Consider the following 18,329-nt stretch of genomic DNA (forward strand, 5'->3'; position numbering starts at 1 on the left):
ACCCCAAGATGAGCTGGCAGCACCCTAGGCTCCAGGAGGGACATGTCCCTTCTGGACCAACCTCTCCCATCTCACCCACCTGGAAATCCCTTACTGAGGAGGGTCACTGCTTGGTGCCTGAGGGTTAGTGGATAAAGAGCAAGCAGGACTGGCTGGCACAGCCCTCCCCACAGCCTGCTGACCCCACTCCAGCCCTACTTCATTATCAGAGGGAGTAACAACAGCACAGGGCTGACAGCAGAGATTTGTGTGTCGTCCCCCCCCCCCCCCATCAGCTTACAGCTGGCTGGAGGCTGAAACCAGCTAAATGGACCATGGAGACTTGGGGAAAGTCATTTAAAGAGAGAGGGGGGGGGGGAAATATATATATATATAATAAAACTCCATCAGCCACTCACTCGAGCTGCTAAATATAGAGCCAGCTCTGGCAGCTTTTAATGGGATGCTCATAATTGCTCCTCTTGCTTTGCTGGGCTGAGAGTAGCCCTAATTGCTGGCCCATAATGATCCTGAGTGTTAATCTGAGGCAGTGGTGGGTTATTGGTGCCCTGCAGCCAGAACTGGGCAGCAGCCACGGGGAAATTGCCCTGGCACAAGCGATTAGAGGTGTTAATAGCCTGGCTTAAGGGGCCCAGGAACCACACAGCAGCAGCCCAGGCATTTTCCCCTCCTGCAACTTGAAGCAGCCAAGCTGAACAGGAACAGATCTGGAGCCACTGAGAAAAAAAAAACAACTCCATCCACTTTTAGGCCAGCTGAGGGCTGAAGCCATCAGGGGTCTTAAGCCACCTGCTGCTTTTTGAAGCTGGCATCGCTGGAATCGTCTCCAGAGCAGAGCTTTTGTGGTGTAGAATAGGATAGAGAAAGCTCACTTAGTTCCAAGAGGAAGGAGGAAGTTAGATCCAAGAGGATCCTGTTCAGTATCTTTATTGATGATCTGGACCAGGGGATTGAGACCAGTATCAGTAAGTTGAGGCTCTGGCCTGACCTAGGGTAGGGTGTCCCTGCCCATGGCAGGGGAGTTGGAACTAGATGATCCTTGTGGTCCCTTGCAACCCTGACTGATTCTATGACTCTAAGTTTTGCAGATGACACCAAGCTAGGAGCAGCTGTGGAGCTGTTGGAGGGTAGTAGAGCCCTACAGAGGGACCTGGCCAGGCTGCATGGGTGGGCAGAGGCCAAGGGGAGGAGATTGAACAAGGCCAAGTGCAGGGTTCTGCACTTTGGCCACAACAACCCCAAGCAGCACTACAGGCTGGGGCCAGAGTGGCTGAGAGCAGGCAGGCAGAGAGGGAGCTGGGGGTGCTGGGAGAGAGGAGCTGCAGAGGAGGCAGCAGTGCCCAGGTGGGCAGCAGAGCCAATGGCATCCTGGGCTGGCTCAGGAGCAGTGTGGGCAGCAGGACAAGGGAGGTTCTTGTGCCCCTGTGCTCAGCACTGCTCAGGCCACCCCTGGAGTGCTGTGTCCAGTTCTGGGCTCCTCCATTGCAGAGAGATGTTGAGGTGCTGGAAGGTGTTTGGAGAAGGGCAGCAAGGCTGGGGAGGGGCCTGGAGCACAGCCCTGTGAGGAGAGGCTGAGGGAGCTGGGGGGGTGCAGCCTGCAGCAGAGGAGGCTCAGGGCAGAGCTCATTGCTGCCTGCAGCTGCCTGCAGGGAGACTGTAGCCAGGTGGGGTTGGGCTCTGCTGCCAGGCAGCCAGGGCCAGAAGAAGAGGACACAGCCTGGAGCTGTGCCAGGGCAGGTCTAGGCTGGATGTGAGGAGGAAGTTTTTGTGAGAGAGAGTAATTGGCACTGGAATGGGCTGCCCAGGGAGGTGGTGGAGTGGCTGTGGCTGGAGGTGTTGCAGCCAAGCCTGGCTGGGGCACTTAGTGCCATGGTGTGGTTGGTTGGGCAGGGCTGGGTGCTAGGTTGGGCTGGCTGAGCTTGGAGCTCTCTTCCAACCTGCTTGATTCTATGATTCATAAAAGTCCCTGGAAGTGCAGCTCCAGCCACAGGATCCCAGCACACAAGGGGCTGGGAGATGCCTTTAAGGTTCAGCTCTCCCCAGCAGCAGAGATTCCCGGGAAGCGCTGCGGGGGTTTTGGAGTGGGAGAAGGTGAGGTTTTGCAGTTGCTTCCTCACAGAGAGGAGGTGGCTGAGCTGCAAGGAAATGCTCTTCAAACAGTTTCTTCTCAGTGGTGCTCTTGGCTTCAGGATAGTCTCCTCCCTCCCAAATCCCTACCCCTCCCTGCAGCCCCCCCAGGCCCTCAGCGGGCAGTGGCAAAGCCGATGCGGTTGTTGCGTCGGTCAAATTTAGTGTAGTAGTGCCCGATGAAGCTGGCACCCAGGATCCAGAGTGGACCAGTTGGAGGTGGGATATCCATCCCTGAGAAAGCCACCACGCAGATGTCCTCCCCGTACTGGGATTGCTGCAAAGAGGAGGAGAGCCACAAGGTGGAGGAGGTAGCAGGAGAGGGAATCTCTCTCAGCGCCTCTGCTTGGCCTTGATGGTCCTTCCTCCAGGAAGGAGCATCCCTGCCTGTCTCTGCTCCCCCCAGATATCCCTCAGCCCACCCAAATAAACAGTGCTGGGTTGGTCTGACCCACCTGGACACCTCTACTAAGCAGGGAGGCTTGGGGAAAAAGAAGATCACATTCTAGGGCTCATCTCAGCTGCTCTAGAGGGGGGGGGCAAAGAGGATGCAGGGTGCTGCTGGAGAGCTGCACCCCGTGATGCCTCAGCACATGTACCCAGCCTGGCACAGCTGCTCTGCCACCCCACCCCATCCCACCCAGAGGGCTGCAGCTTACCCGCAGGATGTAGGCTGAGCCACTCAGCACATAGATCTTCCCCCCCAGGTGGAAGGAGATGTTGGGCAGCTGAGGCACTTGGTCGCAGTCCACCACGTACTGGAGGAGGAGGAGGAAACAGCCCTGAGCCTGTTTGCTGGGGCAAGGAAGGGCCGGGGGAGAGGCAGCCAAGGGAGCAGCAGGTGGTGGGACGTGGAAGGGGGGGGCAGTGGGGGTCTGCTCACCTCTCCTTCAGCCATTTCTGCTGCCCCAATGGCTTTCATCAGCACGGAGATGGGGCCGGCTGGCCCCGTGACGTAGGACGCGCCGGTGTCGATGGCCACGGAGCAGCCTTCCTTGCAGAACAGGATTTCAGCCCCTACAGACACTCTGGAGTGGGAAGGGAGAGAGGTGACTCCAGGTGTCCTGTGGGGGACCACAGCTCAGCTGCCAGGGGCACAGGTACCACATCTTTGGCTAGGGAATGTTGGCCTGGCAGAGCCTGTGCTGCTCCCACTGCCTCTGGAGCAAGAAGTCTCCAGGGGTGCTGGAAGTTCTTCACAGGGAGAGTGATTTCCCATTGGAATGGGCTGCCCAGGGAGGTGGTGGAGGCACCATCCCTGGAGGTGTTCAAGAAAAGACTGGATGAGGCACTTAGGGCCATGGTCTGGTTGACTGGATAGGGCTGGGTGCTAGGTTGGACTGGATGAGCTTGGAGCTCTCTTCCAACCTGATTGATTCTATGATTCTATGATTCAGCCTTCTGGGATCTGGAAGCCAAGCTCCAGCACGTGTGTGTGGGATTTCTGTGGTGAATTGAATACAGCACAACTGTCCCAGTCCTCCTGCAGGACAAAAGGGGGCGAAACTCTTCCACTGCAGCTTCCAAGTTCAACCAGCCCACGGTGCCACCCACTGGGCGTCCTCCAGCTCTTTGCTGAGCTCATAGGGGCCAACCCCGTGCTAGAGGGACTGACCAAGTGCTGGAGAGACCAATACAGTGCTGGAGGATGCAACCAAATGCTGGAGGGACTAACAGAGTGCTGGAGGGACTAACACAGTGCTGGAGAGAGCAACCCAGTGCTGGAGGAACCAACACAGTGCTGGAGAGACCAATCCTGCACTGGAGAGACCAGTCAAGTGCTGGAGGAACCAACACAGTGCTGGAGAGACCAACCCTGCACTGGAGAGACCAACCCAGTGCTGGAGGGGCCAACCCAGTGCTGGAGGGGCCAACCCAGTGCTGGAGGGGCCAACCCAACGTTGAAGGGACCAACCCTGCACTGGAGAGACCAACCCAGTGCTGGAGGGGCCAACCCAGTGCTGGAGGGGCCAACCCTATGCTGGAGGGACCAACCCAACGTTGAAGGGACCAACCCTGCACTGGAGAGACCAACCCAGTGCTGGAGGGGCCAACCCAGTGCTGGAGGGGCCAACCCTATGCTGGAGGGACCAACCCAACGTTAAAGGGACCAACCCTGCACTGGAGAGACCAACCAAGTGCTGGAGGGACCAACACGGCGCTGGAGAATTCAACCAGCTGCTGGGGGGGACACCAACCTCACTGCCTTCCAGAGGGGAAAGCAACTCCAAGTCAACTCATACCTGTGTGGACCACCTTCCCCAGCACCCAGCAAGCTTTCCCCAAGCCCACCCTGGCCTCACCCCTTCATGCTGATCTGCCAGTAGCCACTCCTGCTGACGTTCAGGTAGTGGAAGTCGCCGGTGTAGTAGGCTGGGTCGCTGCCTCCAAGGATTATTTCCCCTCCAGGTTTCAGAGGAGCGTTCCTAGGGTGCAAAACACAGTGGAGTAATCCCCCCCCAACCTCGGCTGCTGTCCCACGAGAACCAGCAAGAAGGGACCGTGAGGCTCTCTTGACCCAGCAGGCAGCTGTGGAGAAGCAGAAGGAGCCCTGAGTTAGTTCAGAGAGGTGCAAGAGCCTGCAGGAGAAAGGTGCTGCATGCTGAGGTCTCTGAGCAGGTTGATGCTGGCAGCGTGTGGGCAGAGCTGAGCTCCCATAGACCAGTGCCCATCTGCCTCTGAGCAGGTTGATGCTGGCAGCGTGTGGGCAGAGCCTGGTGTGGGTGGCTGAGCTCCCATAGACCAGTGCCCACTGGTTCCAGGTCTGGGCAGGGCCAGCCTGGGGCTGGCAGCCGGGAGCAGGGTGTGCTGCATGGCCCCAGGGTGACTGTTAGTGCTGATGTCTCAGGGGTGCTCATGCTTTTGGTCTTCTTACTTCGATGCTCTGCAAAGAGAAAAGTGCCTCCCTAAGCCTGTGCTCCAAGGTTGGCTCTGCCCCTAAGGGGTGCCAAGGGGACCCCAGCAGCACCCCAGTTTGCAGCCAGCCTCATCAGGCTTTGCTTGTTGTTGATGGGTTCCCTTTCAGCTGAGGCGAGGAGCTGCCACGCCTGCTTTAAGCAGGAGCTGGTGGATCTGTTTGTCACTGGACGCTGCCAGGCTGCTGTGCCTAGGGCTGGCTGAGCAGTGCTGGGGTGGGGGACAGCATTCCCGAGCTGCCAGGGCTGCCCCTCTGGGATTCGGTGCTGCTGGGAGGAGGAATGCTGGGGCACAAGGGTTTGGGGTGAGAAATGGAAGTAGATTTGGCTGCTAGTGCAGGGTTTTCAGCAGGGTTTGGGGTCCTTTTAGCTCTGCCTGTAGATAAAACACTAAACCCACCCCTGGCTGTGACCACTCCAAGCCCCACCAGCAGAGTTGGTGACTTTGTGCAATCCAACCGTGGCAAACCAGCAGGGAGCAGCAGCTCCTGCCCTTGGCATTCCTCGCCTGGCAGCTCCAGGTGAGCATCCACCTGGCTCTACCTCTTGTGCTGCCTCATTCCATCCCAGCTCCTCCAAACATCTTCCACGTGTCCACGCCCTCCACTCCATCCCAGGTCCCACAGGGCCAGCCTCGGCTCCTGCCCAATTCCCAGCTGCAAGCCCAGCACTGCTGTGAGTGCCATGCCCATGCCCATGCTCTGCAAGAACAAACATCTCCCCGGCCCTGCTGCCCACTCCCCCCAGGACCCACCGGCTGTAGTAGACTGAGAAGACATCTTCCTTGAGGATCTGCTGGGAGAGGATCCTGTCGAAGACAGGGGTGATGCCATCAATGGCCTGGCTGGGGTAGCCCATGCCCAGCACCCCGTCGAACCTGGCGAAGATGAAGGGGAAGGCAGGCAGCGCTGTCGCCTCGGCGAACACCTGGATGATGGGGATGTCTGACACCTGGGGAGGGCACAAGTGTCCTTGTGGGGCTGAACCTCCCAGAGACACTCCCCCTTTACCCAGAGAGCTCCGCAACCGATGTGGCTGAGGATAAACACCGCCTCCAGCCAGCTCCATCCACCTTCACCCACCCCCACCCACATCCACTGCACCTCCTCCTGCCTCCAGCCAGCTCCATCCACCTTCACCCACCCCCACCCACATCCACTGCACCTCCTCCTGCCTCCAGCCAGCTCCATCCACCTTCACCCACCCCCACCCACATCCACTGCACCTCCTCCTGCCTCCAGCCAGCTCCATCCACCTTCACCCATCCCCACCCACATCCACCTCACCTCCACCTGCCTCCAGCCGGTTCCATCCACCTTCATCCATCCCCACCCACATCCACTGCACCTCCCCCTACCTCCAGCTCCATTTACCTCTAATCCCATATCCACTCTACCTCCAGTCCCATCTCCACCCTACCTCCAGCTCCAGCTTCATCTCCCTCCACTCCCATCTCCACCCTACCTCCATCTCCACCTCCATCTACCTCCACTCCCACCTCCATCTACCTCCAGCTCCACCTCCACCTCCATCTACCTCCACTCCCACCTCCATCCTACCTCCAGCTCCACCTCCATCTACCTCCACTCCCACCTCCATCCTAGCTCCAGCTCCACCTCCATCTACCTCCACTCCCATCTCCACCCTACCTCCATCTCCACCTCCATCTACCTCCAATCCCATCTCCACCCTACCTCCATCTCCACCTCCATCTACCTCCACTCCCATCTCCACTCTACCTCCAGCTCCATCTACCTCCAGTCCCACCTCTATCTACCTCCACTCTCATCTCCACCCTACCTCCAGCTCCATCTACCTCCACTCCCACCTCCACCCTACCTCCAGTTCCACCTCCATCTCCCTCCACTCCCATCTCTACCCTACCTCCACCTCCATCTCCCTCCACTCCCACCTCCACCCTACCTCCATCTCCACCTCCATCTACCTCCACTCCCATCTCCACCCTACCTCCAGCTCCACCTCCATCTACCTCCACTCCCATCTCCACCCTACCTCCAGCTCCATCTACCTCCACTCCCATCTCCACCCTACCTCCAGCTCCACCTCCATCTACCTCCACTCCCATCTCCACCCTACCTCCAGCTCCATCTACCTCCACTCTCATCTCCACCCTACCTCCAGCTCCATCTACCTCCACTCCCATCTCCACCCTACCTCCAGCTCCACCTCCATCTACCTCCACTCCCATCTCTACCCTACCTCCACCTCCATCTCCCTCCACTCCCACCTCCACCCTACCTCCATCTCCACCTCCATCTACCTCCACTCCCATCTCCACCCTACCTCCAGCTCCATCTACCTCCACTCCCATCTCTACCCTACCTCCAGCTCCACCTCCATCTACCTCCACTCCCATCTCCACCCTACCTCCAGCTCCATCTACCTCCAGTCCCACCTCTATCTACCTCCACTCTCATCTCCACCCTACCTCCACCTCCATCTCCCTCCACTCCCACCTCCACCCTACCTCCATCTCCACCTCCATCTCCCTCCACCCCCATCTCCACCTCTACCGCGCTCGACTGCCTGCTAGCTCGGGTAACGGGGGGGGGGGGGGCTGCTCGCAGAGGGGAGCAGAGCCACAGGTGGGCATGTGCTGGCTGAGGCAGCAGCAGCAGCAGCAGCAGCAGCATGCCCAGCGCGGAGGGCAGGAGCTCACCGTGACGATGTCCTGGCTGAGGAAGCCTTTGACGCTGCCTGTGCCGTAGCGGATGGCGAAGGCGGTGCCGTTGGCGATGTGCGTCCGCGACTTGGAGGAGTCGTAGCGGCTGTGGGAGACTGGGGACAGGGAGGAGGTGCACCAGGTGGTGGTGGTGGCTGCTTGGCAGAAGGCTGTGACATCATCTCTGAGCCCTTCTCAGATGCAGCTCCAGGGGGAACGAGCTGCCAGCCAAGGGTGTGCCCTGCTCTTACACCAACGAGGGCAATGAAGCTGGGGAAGGGTCTGGAGAACAGGGCTGGGAAGGAGAGGCTGAGGGAGCTGGGGAGGGGTTCAGCCTGGAGAAGAGGAGGCTGAAGAGAGGTCTCATTGCTCTCTACAGCTCCATGAAAGGAGGTTGGAGTCAAGTGGGCATTGATTTGCTCTGCTATGAGGAGAGATTGAGAGAGCTGGGGCTGTTCAGTCTGGAGAGGAGGAGGCTCCCAGGTGACCTTCTCGTGGCCTTGCCGTGTCTGAAGGAGGCTACAAGAAAGCTGGGGAGGGACTTTTTAGGCTGTCAGGTAAGGATAGGACTGGGGGGGATGGAACAAAGCTGGAAATGGGGAGATTCAGACTGGATGCTAGGAAGAAGTTCTTCACCATCAGAGAGCCTGGCACAGGTTGCCCAAAGAGGTGTTGGAAGCCTCATCCCTGGAGGTGTTTAAGGGCCAGGCTGGATGAGGCTGTGCCCAACCTGCTCTAGTGTGAGGTGTCCCTGGATATGGCAGGGGGATTGGATCTGGCTGATCCTTGTAGTCCCTTCCAACCCTGACTGATTCTATGATTCCATGATTCTAGGAAGAGAGAAAATAGCCTCAAGCTGCACCAGGGGAGGCTTAGGTTAGACATTAGGAAGAATTCCTTCACTGCAGGAGTGGTCAGGGATTGGCACAGGCTGCCCAGGGAGGTGGTGGAGTCCCCATCCCTGGAGATGTTCAAGAGAGGTGTGGGCATGGGGCTCTGGGACATGGTTTAGTGGCCATGGTGGTGTTGGGTTGAAGGTTGGACTGGGTCACCTTAAAGGTTCTCTAAAGAAAGCAAGTAAGGTGACAATGACAAGGCTGGCTGAGAATCTCTGCCCCAGTGCCAGAGGGTTGGATAGCAGCAGACAGACACCCCCCCACCCCCCCTCCTTTGTTCAAAGGTAAACCAAGTACCAGGTCCCAGCCTGCTTCCAGAAGCCCTCAGGACAGAGGAACTGTCTGGGACTGAGTGGAGCTGAGATTGGAGAGGTTCAGCCCAAGCCTGGCTCCAGCCCTGCCCCCACACTCACCACAGGCACTGTAGAGTGGGGAGCACTTGTAGGATGGCACCCACAGGTTGGCTGAGCCCGTGTCAAAGACCACCTTGAAGGTCTGGGCGGGGGTCCCGATGCTGATCTCACCGAAATACTGAGTCTGGAAGGGACAGGGCACGGAGGGCATCACTGGGGCACAGCTCAGACAGGAGTTGGGCTTGCCACAAACCCCAGCCCCTGGCAGCCAACATCCCGTGGGGTGCAGCGGGTGGGACTCGTGGGGTGCAGGGGGATCTCGCAGGCGACAACCCCCCGCGGGGACACACTCACGTCCAGGTAGTTAGTGAGGAGGGTGGGAGCCGTCCCGTTTCGGGGGCCGACAGCTCCTCTGCGTCTGCTCTGCCTCAGCTCGGGGAAGACATCCGAAACCTTCACCCCCATCTCCTGCAGCGTCTGGCGGATGGAAGGCATCCTCCGCAGCGGGATCCTGCCGGGAGCGGGGCGAGAGCAGGGCTGGGCAAACAGCGAGCACCCCGCAGGAGACACCTCCCAGCTCCCTGCCACCCCTCCTGTCCCAGCACTCCGTCGCAAGTCCAGACGGGTGGCTCTAGATGGCAGCAGCTGCCCGCAGCACCCTGCGCTGCCGCTGGCTGCCACCCACCATCAGCCCCGTGCTGGTCCTGCAGGGGATGCACCAGAGCCCACCCTCGACAGGGACCCCCACCGGAGTCACCCTCAGACCCCACGGATTCAGCCCAGCCTCACGCTCCTCTCGTTTGATGTGCAAGGGAAACTCTTCCTCTTGGCCTCCTGGGTTATTGGGGGGGCAGGGGATGGTGCTGAGCCTCAGCGGTGGTCCTTGAGGAAGAGGAGAAGAAAGAGAAGAGGAGCAAAGAACAGAAGAGGAGCAAGGAAGGGCAAAAGAGGAGTAAAGAAGAGCAAAAGAGGAGCAGAGAAGAGCAAAAATGGAGCAAGAAAGAGCAAAAGAGGAAGAAGGAAGAGCAAAAGAGCAAAGATGATCAAAAGAGGGGCAAAGAAGAGCAAACGAGGAGCAAGAAAGAGCAAAAGTAGAAGAAGGAAGAGCAAAAGAGGAGTAAAGAGCAAAAGAGAAGCAAGGAAGAGCAGAAGAGGAGCAGGGAAGGGCAGAAGAGGAGCAGGGAAGGGCAGAAGAGGAGCAGGGAAGGGCAGAAGAGGAGCAGGGAAGAGCAGAAGAAGAGCAAAGAAGAGAGGAAGAGGAGCAAAGAAGAGCAGAGGAGGAGTAGGGAAGAGCAGAAGAGGAGTAGGGAAGAGCAGAAGAGGAGCAGGGAAGAGCAGAAGAGGAGCAAAGAAGAGAGGAAGAGGAGCAAAGAAGAGCAGAGGAGGAGCAGGGAAGAGCAGAAGAGGAGCAGGGAAGAGCAGGTGTGCCAGCACAGAACAGAAAAGGAGGAGGAGGAGGAGGAGGAGGAGGAGGAGGAGGAGGAGGAGGAGGAGGAGGAGGAGGAGGAGGAGGAGGAGGAGGAGGAGGAGGAGGAGGAGGAGGAAGGTTTCCCAGCACAGTTGTAACATCAGGAGAGTCTTTTGGTCCTCAGCACCAGCCCAAGCACCCCGAAAGAAGAGGGCACATGGAGCCCCAGCACCTTGTGGACCACCTGAGCCATGCATGCCTGTACCTCTGCAAAGCCTGGGTTGGGGAGGGGAAGAAGCTGATGCCCCAGGTCATGGCCAAGACCACCAGCCACTGCTGCACCCTCCTGCTGTGTCCTGCCAGCATCTTGCTCTCCGAGGGCAGCTCCTTCGCCAGCAGCTTCCTTATGTCCTGAAGGGGAGGATGCTTTTATAGCCTGGGTTCCTGCATCCCTGTGGGTTTCTCCTCCCCTTGGGCTGGGGGAAGGGTTGGGGAATCCTCCAGGCAGGTGGCTGGGTGCTGGCCAGAACAGATCCTGCAGAGGGTGATGCAGCCAGCACCATGCCTGGTGGGCACAGCTGGCAAAGGTGGCCTGTGGGGGGAGCTGCAAACAGGTGGGAGCCACAGAGCCTCTCTCCTCCGGGTCACCAGCACTGCTGTGTGTCAGTGCCAGGCCACTGCCACCGTGGTGTGTGCCAAATGCCTGCTGATGCCAGTCAGGAGAGCTGGGGGAGGTGGGGGGTGAGGGTGATGCTGAGGCAGGTGGTGGTAGATGGAAACCTGCCCAAGGAGATGTCCCCAGGCTCCATGTCCCAGAGGGATGGGCTGTTCCCAAGGGATCAGAGAAGGGTGCTCAGCCACAGCACCTTCAACCACACAGACACTGCCTGCAAACCCATCAGACCCCACTGCTGCTGCTCTGAGCAGGGTGAAGGGGGGAGAAAACCCCACCTGGAGCAGGATGTGATTTGGAACAGTGGATGGGAAGGTGCCAGGGCAGAGGCAGCACCCTCCTGCTCCAGGTCCAGGGGTACACAGCCCCTCCTTGCCAAGGGGATGGCACCACACCTCCAGAGGGCTCTTCTAACTGCTGCCATTCTATGATCAGGTCTCACCTCTGTTAAACCAGTGAGGGAGCAGAGCCTGGGGCAGAGGACAGCTAAACTCATGGCACTTGTTGTATGTGACACAAACCTAAGGTATGAGCACCCACAGCCTGCCTGGAGGGGACTGCTTTGTCCTCCATCCTGTAGAAGTAGGGTGCAGAGGAGCCCAGCATGGCTCTGGCTGCCTGAGCTGCTGTGCCCAACCCTGCTGTGGGTTTTGGAAGGAGATGCTGCCCAACAACCCCGGGGCAGACTGCAGAGGAGTGCTTTGGGCAGGGTGCATCACTGGTCCCCAGCTCAGCTGTGTCTCCCCCAGCTAGGGGTGGGGGATGCAGGATCAGGCCCTGTGCCTTCAAGGCCTGGGCTTGAACTCAAGCAACCTTGGTGGGAAATGATGGCAGAAGCAACGAAAGTGTCCTTGGCAGAACGCTGGTGGCACACTTGCCCCTGCCTTGAAACCCTCAGCATCTCCTGCTAGGGATGGCAGTTACCTAGGGCACTGCTGCCAACCTTGCCCAGGGCACGCTGGCGCTGGGGAGGGGGATGAGGAAGACAGCCCAGAAGCCACAAACAGCTTCTCCCCAAAACAGTGGGGCTTGAAAACCTTCTTTCCCAGGGGGATTTGGGCTGCAGTGGTTGGAGCCAGGGGAAGGTGACCTCAGCAGGCACTGAGGGTCACAGCCCCGTCCCCCTCCCCGCCCGGTCCTGACGTCTTTTCCCACGCCGAGCCTCGGTGCTGCGTCACTCTGGGCAGCCTCTTGCCCTTGTGCAGGTTGCAGTGAGGTGCAGAGGTCAGGAAGCAGCAGCTCAGCTCGGGAGCTGCAGCGACGTGAGGGAGAGAGAGGCTGGCAGGGAGCCACCTGGCATCAATCCCTTGCCCGGGCATCCCGCGGGCTCTGCCTGCTTTGCCAAGCCTCTGGTCCCCAAAGGAGAGGCTGGGGCTGCACTGTGACCTCGAGGGGAAGGGACCACGTCAGCTGGGGGAAGGGGGTTCCAGGATGCTGGGCCGTGGGGCTTGGACATTTCCAGCTCTCCTCTGACCCAGGGCCAAGGGCAGAGACGTCTGCAGGAGCCCTGAGGAGCGTTGGATGCTCCGGGCATGGCTTTCCCCCAGATGAGCTCCTCTGCCAGCTGGAGCAGGATGTGGCTGGGAAGAGTGGATGGGAAGGTCTCAGGAGAGAGGCAGCACCCTCCTGCTCCAGAGCCAGGGGCACACAGCCCTTACCTGCCAAGGCCATGGCACCACACCTCCAGAGGGCTCTGCTAACTGCTGCCATTCTGTCAGCAGTGCCAGCCCCATCTTATCCCCAGGCTTTCAGGAGGCCCAGGGCCACAAGACAGATCCTTTACCCTCCCCACACAGCCTCCTAGCACCAGGCAGCTCCAACCAAAGCACCACTCAACCTGATTCTGGCATGACTGAAGGTACCAGGCCATCAGCCACAGCTCCCCTCTCACTTCATGCCCTGCTGTGGGGAAACCACTGTGGAATCCTGAGGTCCCCTACAACAAGGAGCAGCTCATCTGGAAATAGCAGGGGAATGCTGCTGAGCTGTTTCCCTGCCTGCTTTCAAGGAGCTAAATGATTGAGCTGAGAGTGGAGTTGAAGGAAGAGGCTTTCCAGAGAGCCTTCCTGCAAGATAAATGTGTTCCTCCAGCACTGGGCTGATGGAGCAGGCTGCTTAAAATAAAACTTGAATCATTAAGTGCTTCCCTCTGGAAATGGAATCAGTAGGAAGCTTTACTAAGCAGCCTGATTTCCTTCAGGGAGCTTCTCTTTCCAAAGGTGGGGGCAATTTTGGCCTTCCCACACTTTGCCAGCTCAGGCACACTTTGCTGCTAGTGAAAACACAGGAGGCTCCTGAGGATCTGGATGGGCCAAAATCTGGAGCATGAAAGTGACTTTGGGGAAGGATTGAGAGGAGGTTCTGGATGGCAGCAGCAGCAGCAGGAGGGGGATTTTGGGTGTTGACATCAGCAGAAGCAAAGGTTTGCTTAAACCCCAAACTGCTCTGACAGGGCACATTGGAATCACAATGCACTGAAGCAGAGGGAAAATGAATTCCTCAGCAATGAGCTTCCCAAATGCAGGGCAGGGAGAGCAGCTCCTGCTGCCTGCTCCATCCCTGCTCCAGCTTCCCTGCATCACCTGGGGAAGCATCCCCAGCATTAAGCTTCCCAAATACAGGGTAGGGAGAGCAGCTCCTGCTGCCTGCTCCATCCCTGCTCCAACTTCCCTGCATCACTTTGGAAGCATTCCCAGCATTAAGCTTCCCAAATGCAGGGCAGGGAGAGCAGCTCCTGCTGCCTGCTCCAGCTTCCCTGCATCACCTTGGGAAACATCCTCAGCATTAAGCTTCCCAAATGCAGGGCAGGGAGAGCAGCTCCTGCTGCCTGCTCCAACTTCCCTGCATCACCTTGGGAAGCATCCCCAGCATTAAGCTTCTCAAATGCAGGATAGAGAAAGCAGCTCCTGCTGCCTGCTCCATCCCTGCTCCAGCTTCCCTGCATCACCTGGGGAAGCATCCCCAGCATTAAGCTTCCCAAATGCAGGGCAGGGAGAGCAGCTCCTGCTGCCTGCTCCAGCTTCCTTGCATCACATTGGGAAGCACCCCCAGCATTAAGCTTCCCAAATAAGGGATAGGGAGAGCAGCTCCTGCTGCCTGCTCCAACCCTGCTCGAGTTTCCCTGCATCACTGATGGGAAGCTTCCCTCACTGCCACCCAGGGGTGATGCTCCTTCCTGGCTTAATTTTCCCTGCAGAGTGAAGTGACAGCTGGCAGCTGGCACCAGTGGTGTGCCCCAGGGGTCAGTGCTGGGCACAGTCCTGTTCAATAACGTTATTGATGATCTGGACCAGGGGATTAAGTCCAGCATCAGGAAGTTTGCAGATGACACCAAGCTAGGAGCAGCTGTGGAGCTGTTGGAGGGTAGCAGAGCCCTACAGAGGGACCTGGCCAGGCTGCATGGCTGGGCAGAGGCCAAGGGGAGGAGATTGAACAAGGCCAAGGGCAGGGTTCTGCACTTTGGCTACAACAACCCCAAGCAGCACTACAGGCTGGGGCCAGAGTGGCTGAGAGCAGCCAGGCAGAGAGGGAGCTGGGGGTGGTGGGAGAGAGGAGCTGCAGAGGAGGCAGCAGTGCCCAGGTGGGCAGCAGAGCCAATGGCATCCTGGGCTGGCTCAGGAGCAGTGTGGGCAGCAGGACAAGGGAGGTTCTTGTGCCCCTGTGCTCAGCACTGCTCAGGACACCCCTGCAGTGCTGTGTCCAGTTCTGGGCTCCTCCACTGCAGAGAGATGCTGAGGTGCTGGAAGGTGTTTGGAGAAGGGCAGCAAGGCTGGGGAGGGGCCTGGAGCACAGCCCTGTGAGGAGAGGCTGAGGGAGCTGGGGGGGTGCAGCCTGCAGCAGAGGAGGCTCAGGGCAGAGCTGATTGCTGCCTGCAGCTGCCTGCAGGGAGGCTGTAGCCAGGTGGGGTTGGGCTCTGCTGCCAGGCAGCCAGGGCCAGCAGAAGGGGACACAGCCTGAAGCTGTGCCAGGGCAGGTCTAGGCTGGATGTTGTTAGGAAGTTGTTGTCAGAGAGAGTGATTGGCACTGGAATGGGCTGCCCAGGGAGGTGGTGGAGTGGCTGTGGCTGGAGGTGTTGCAGCCAAGCCTGGCTGGGGCACTTAGTGCCATGGTGTGGTTGGTTGGGCAGGGCTGGGTGCTAGGTTGGGCTGGCTGAGCTTGGAGCTCTCTGCCAACCTGCTTGGTTCTGTGATCCTATGGTTCTATGGCAGCCCCTTAGGGCACACACCCTGCCCATCCACAGGGATGGGGACATTAGGTAAGTGGGCATCACTCACCCTGCACACGATGCCATAGTGGTCTTGGGTTGGTGCTTGGGCTCGGTGACCTCAGAGGTCTTCTCCAATCAAAACCATTCTGTGATTCTATGATGTCTCCAGCACCATTCCTCTTTCCTAAGGGTGAAGCCCCAAGGATGAAGCTTGACCAGGACAAGATGGGAAAGGGCAAACAAGGCCTCCCCTCAGCTTCCCCCAGACCTAACAACCCCATTTTCCCCCAACCACTTCTCCCCAGACCTCTTCTCCAGACCCTTCACCACCTTCAGGGGGAAGAGGCTGACCTGATTTCTCCCTGCTGGGAAGTTGGTCCTTTGTGACTCAGCCTGGCTGCTGGGGCTGGGTTCCAGGTGCCCAACTGAGTGACCTCACATCAGCTGAGCAGTCAGAGCAGTTCCCAGCTCTGCTTTCAGCTGGTGCAAACCTGGGCCCTGGCAGAGTGTCTGCTGAATGCCAAGAGAAGCTCAGGCACCAGCTCCAGCAGCCTGCTCTTCACTGGAGAGGGAACAGGTTTAACTCAGACTCATTAATTAATTCCTGCAAGTGAAGAAAGGGATCTGCACAGGGACCAGCTTTGATGTGATTGCCTTGCTTTAATTAAACTCCTGCTTGCTCCCAGCTTCCCAAGTGCTCACAGAAACCTGGCTGGCATCCACGCAGCTCCTCTCTCTGATCCTGCAGCCCCACTGAGCTATCCAACCAGTTCCCCAGCAGCGCTGGCTGTGCTCCTGGGGAGAGGAGGTTTTCTGCAGCCCCAGCAGAACAGCTCCTGTGAAATCCTCTGGGAGGGCTCCACATCGCCCTCAGGTTCCTGCCTGCCGTGAAGGTGTCCCTGTGAAAGCCAGCTGGGAGCTGGTGGTCCCCCAGAGCACTCAGCAGGGCAATGCCTGCCCCCAGCAGCTTTTAAAAGCATCTGGGCCTGAAGGGTTCTTGAGGTGGAATTAGCTGCAGAGAGGACACAGAGGTGGGTGGGGGGTGGAGGACAGAGATGAGTGGGTGGTGGGGGACACAGATGAGTGGCTGATAGAGGACACAGAGGTGGGTGGGTGGTAGAGGAGACAGAGCTGGGTGGGTGGTGGAGGACAGAGCTGGGTGGGTGGTGGAGGACATAGATGGGTGGGTGATAGGGGGTGCAGAGGTGGGTGGTAGAGGACACAGATGAGTGGCTGATAGAGGACACAGCGGTGGGTGGGTGGTGGAGACAGAGGTGGGTGGGTGGTGGAGGACACAGAGGTGGGTGGGTGGTGGAGGACAGAGCTGGGTGGGTGGTGGAGGACACAGAGGTGGGTGGGTGGTCAAGGAGACAGAGATGGGTGGGTGGTTGTGATGGTTTGGGGGTTACCCCGCCCCCCCACACTTTGTATTTGCCCCAGCTAACTCAGACGGCCTCTGGGAATATAGATGAAGCAATTTATTTACAGCTAGCAGAATTTACAAGCAGCTATTTACAATATATACAGTTATATACAGTTATATACAGAAATATACAAAGGATAAACAATATGAAAGCACAACTCCCCTCCCAGAAACCTGAGTCCCCAGGAGGGGCTCTCAAACCACCCCAACACCTCCCCCCGGCCCTCTCAACCTTACCCCAGTTCTCAGGAAGAAAAGAGGTGCAGCCAAGAGGTTAGGGAGCAAGGTTAGTAGGAGCAGGGTTAATGAGATGTGACCAGGTCTAAGGCAAAAACAAGAGTGAGAAACAAAATGGAGAATGTTTTCTTCTTCTTCCCAGAGTTCTCAGCGTGACTGTGAGAGAAGTTGACACCATGTTTTTCATTCCACTGCCTGTTATCAAGTTCTTTTACCAAAACATTCCAGCTTGCTTCAAACTAGCACAATCCACCCCTTGTCTACTTCACTCAGAGTATCGCTGAGAATTATCTAATCTAATCTAAACCAATATTTACACTAAAACTATATATACAAGTTCAGTTCACACTTCAATCAGATGTAGGTGATTCAAAAGCTCAGAACAGGGACTCCCAGGTGACATTGGGTTCGTGCTCACGTACTGTAGATTCTATCGTAGATTCTCTCAGTGTTGGGCGCCGATGTTACCTAGAACAGAAAACTCCTAAGAGCTTGAATTTAAACTCTCTCAGCTAAGGTTAGATTTCTCTGTGGAATACACTGGATTTCACCGTTCTCCTGCATTACCCAGTATGTATGACCAGGACCTTCAGCAGATACCACCCCTCGGACAGGTTTCCCTTCGCCTGAAGGAGAAAATACCCAAACAGTTTTCCCTAACAGATTCTTTTCACGTACAACAGGAACTTTATCACCGTCTACTGTTTGGACTAAATCTGATTGTGCAGGTCCTGCTCTGTTTACTGAACCTCTACTATTTACCAACCAAGTAGCTTGTGCTAAATGTTTGTCCCAGTTTTTCAGAGTTCCACCCCCCATGGCTTTTAGGGTGGTTTTCAGCAAACCGTTGTAGCGCTCAACCTTCCCTGAAGCTGGTGCATAGTAGGGTATGTGATAGATCCATTCAATACCATGCTCTTTGGCCCAGTTTTTCACTAGATTGTTCTTGAAATGAGTGCCATTGTCTGACTCGATTCTTTCTGGAGTTCCATGTCTCCACAAGATTTGTCTCTCCAAACCAACAATGGTGTTACGTGCAGTAGCATGTGGAACTGGATAGGTTTCCAACCATCCAGTGCTGGCTTCTACCATCGTTAGCACATACTGCTTGCCAGAACGTGATCGAGGTAAAGTGATGTAGTCAATCTGCCAGGCTTCACCATACTTGTACTTTGACCATCTCTCACCATACCATAAGGGCTTGATTCGCTTAGCCTGCTTAATAGCAGCACAAATGTCACAGTCATAGATGACTTGGGTGATAGCATCCATGGACAAGTCAATTGACCTATCACGAGCCCATCGGTATGTTCCATCTCTGCCTTGATGTCCAGATGAGTCATGGGCCCACCGAGCTAAGAACAGCTCACCTCGGTGTTTCCAATCAAGGTCAATGTCAAGATCAGA

At 57.4% G+C, this 18,329-nt stretch overlaps 1 protein-coding gene across 1 annotated transcript; it reads right to left on the bottom strand.

Moving 5' to 3' along the window:
• Positions 1-2,242: 2,242 nt before the first annotated feature.
• On the bottom strand, positions 2,243-10,748 carry REN (renin). The gene is made up of 10 exons (XM_064173700.1): positions 10,648-10,748; positions 9,329-9,485; positions 9,035-9,158; positions 7,723-7,841; positions 5,797-5,993; positions 5,003-5,011; positions 4,431-4,553; positions 3,011-3,155; positions 2,787-2,885; positions 2,243-2,404 (listed from the first exon to the last, which is right to left on the bottom strand). The coding sequence occupies exons 1-10, from the start codon at positions 10,746-10,748 to the stop codon at positions 2,243-2,245; spliced, it is 1,236 nt and encodes a 411-aa protein (XP_064029770.1).
• Positions 10,749-18,329: the final 7,581 nt, after the last annotated feature.

Source organism: Pogoniulus pusillus, chromosome 39 (assembly GCF_015220805.1).
Source record: "Pogoniulus pusillus isolate bPogPus1 chromosome 39, bPogPus1.pri, whole genome shotgun sequence".
In the NCBI taxonomy this organism is placed as follows: domain Eukaryota; kingdom Metazoa; phylum Chordata; class Aves; order Piciformes; family Lybiidae; genus Pogoniulus; species Pogoniulus pusillus.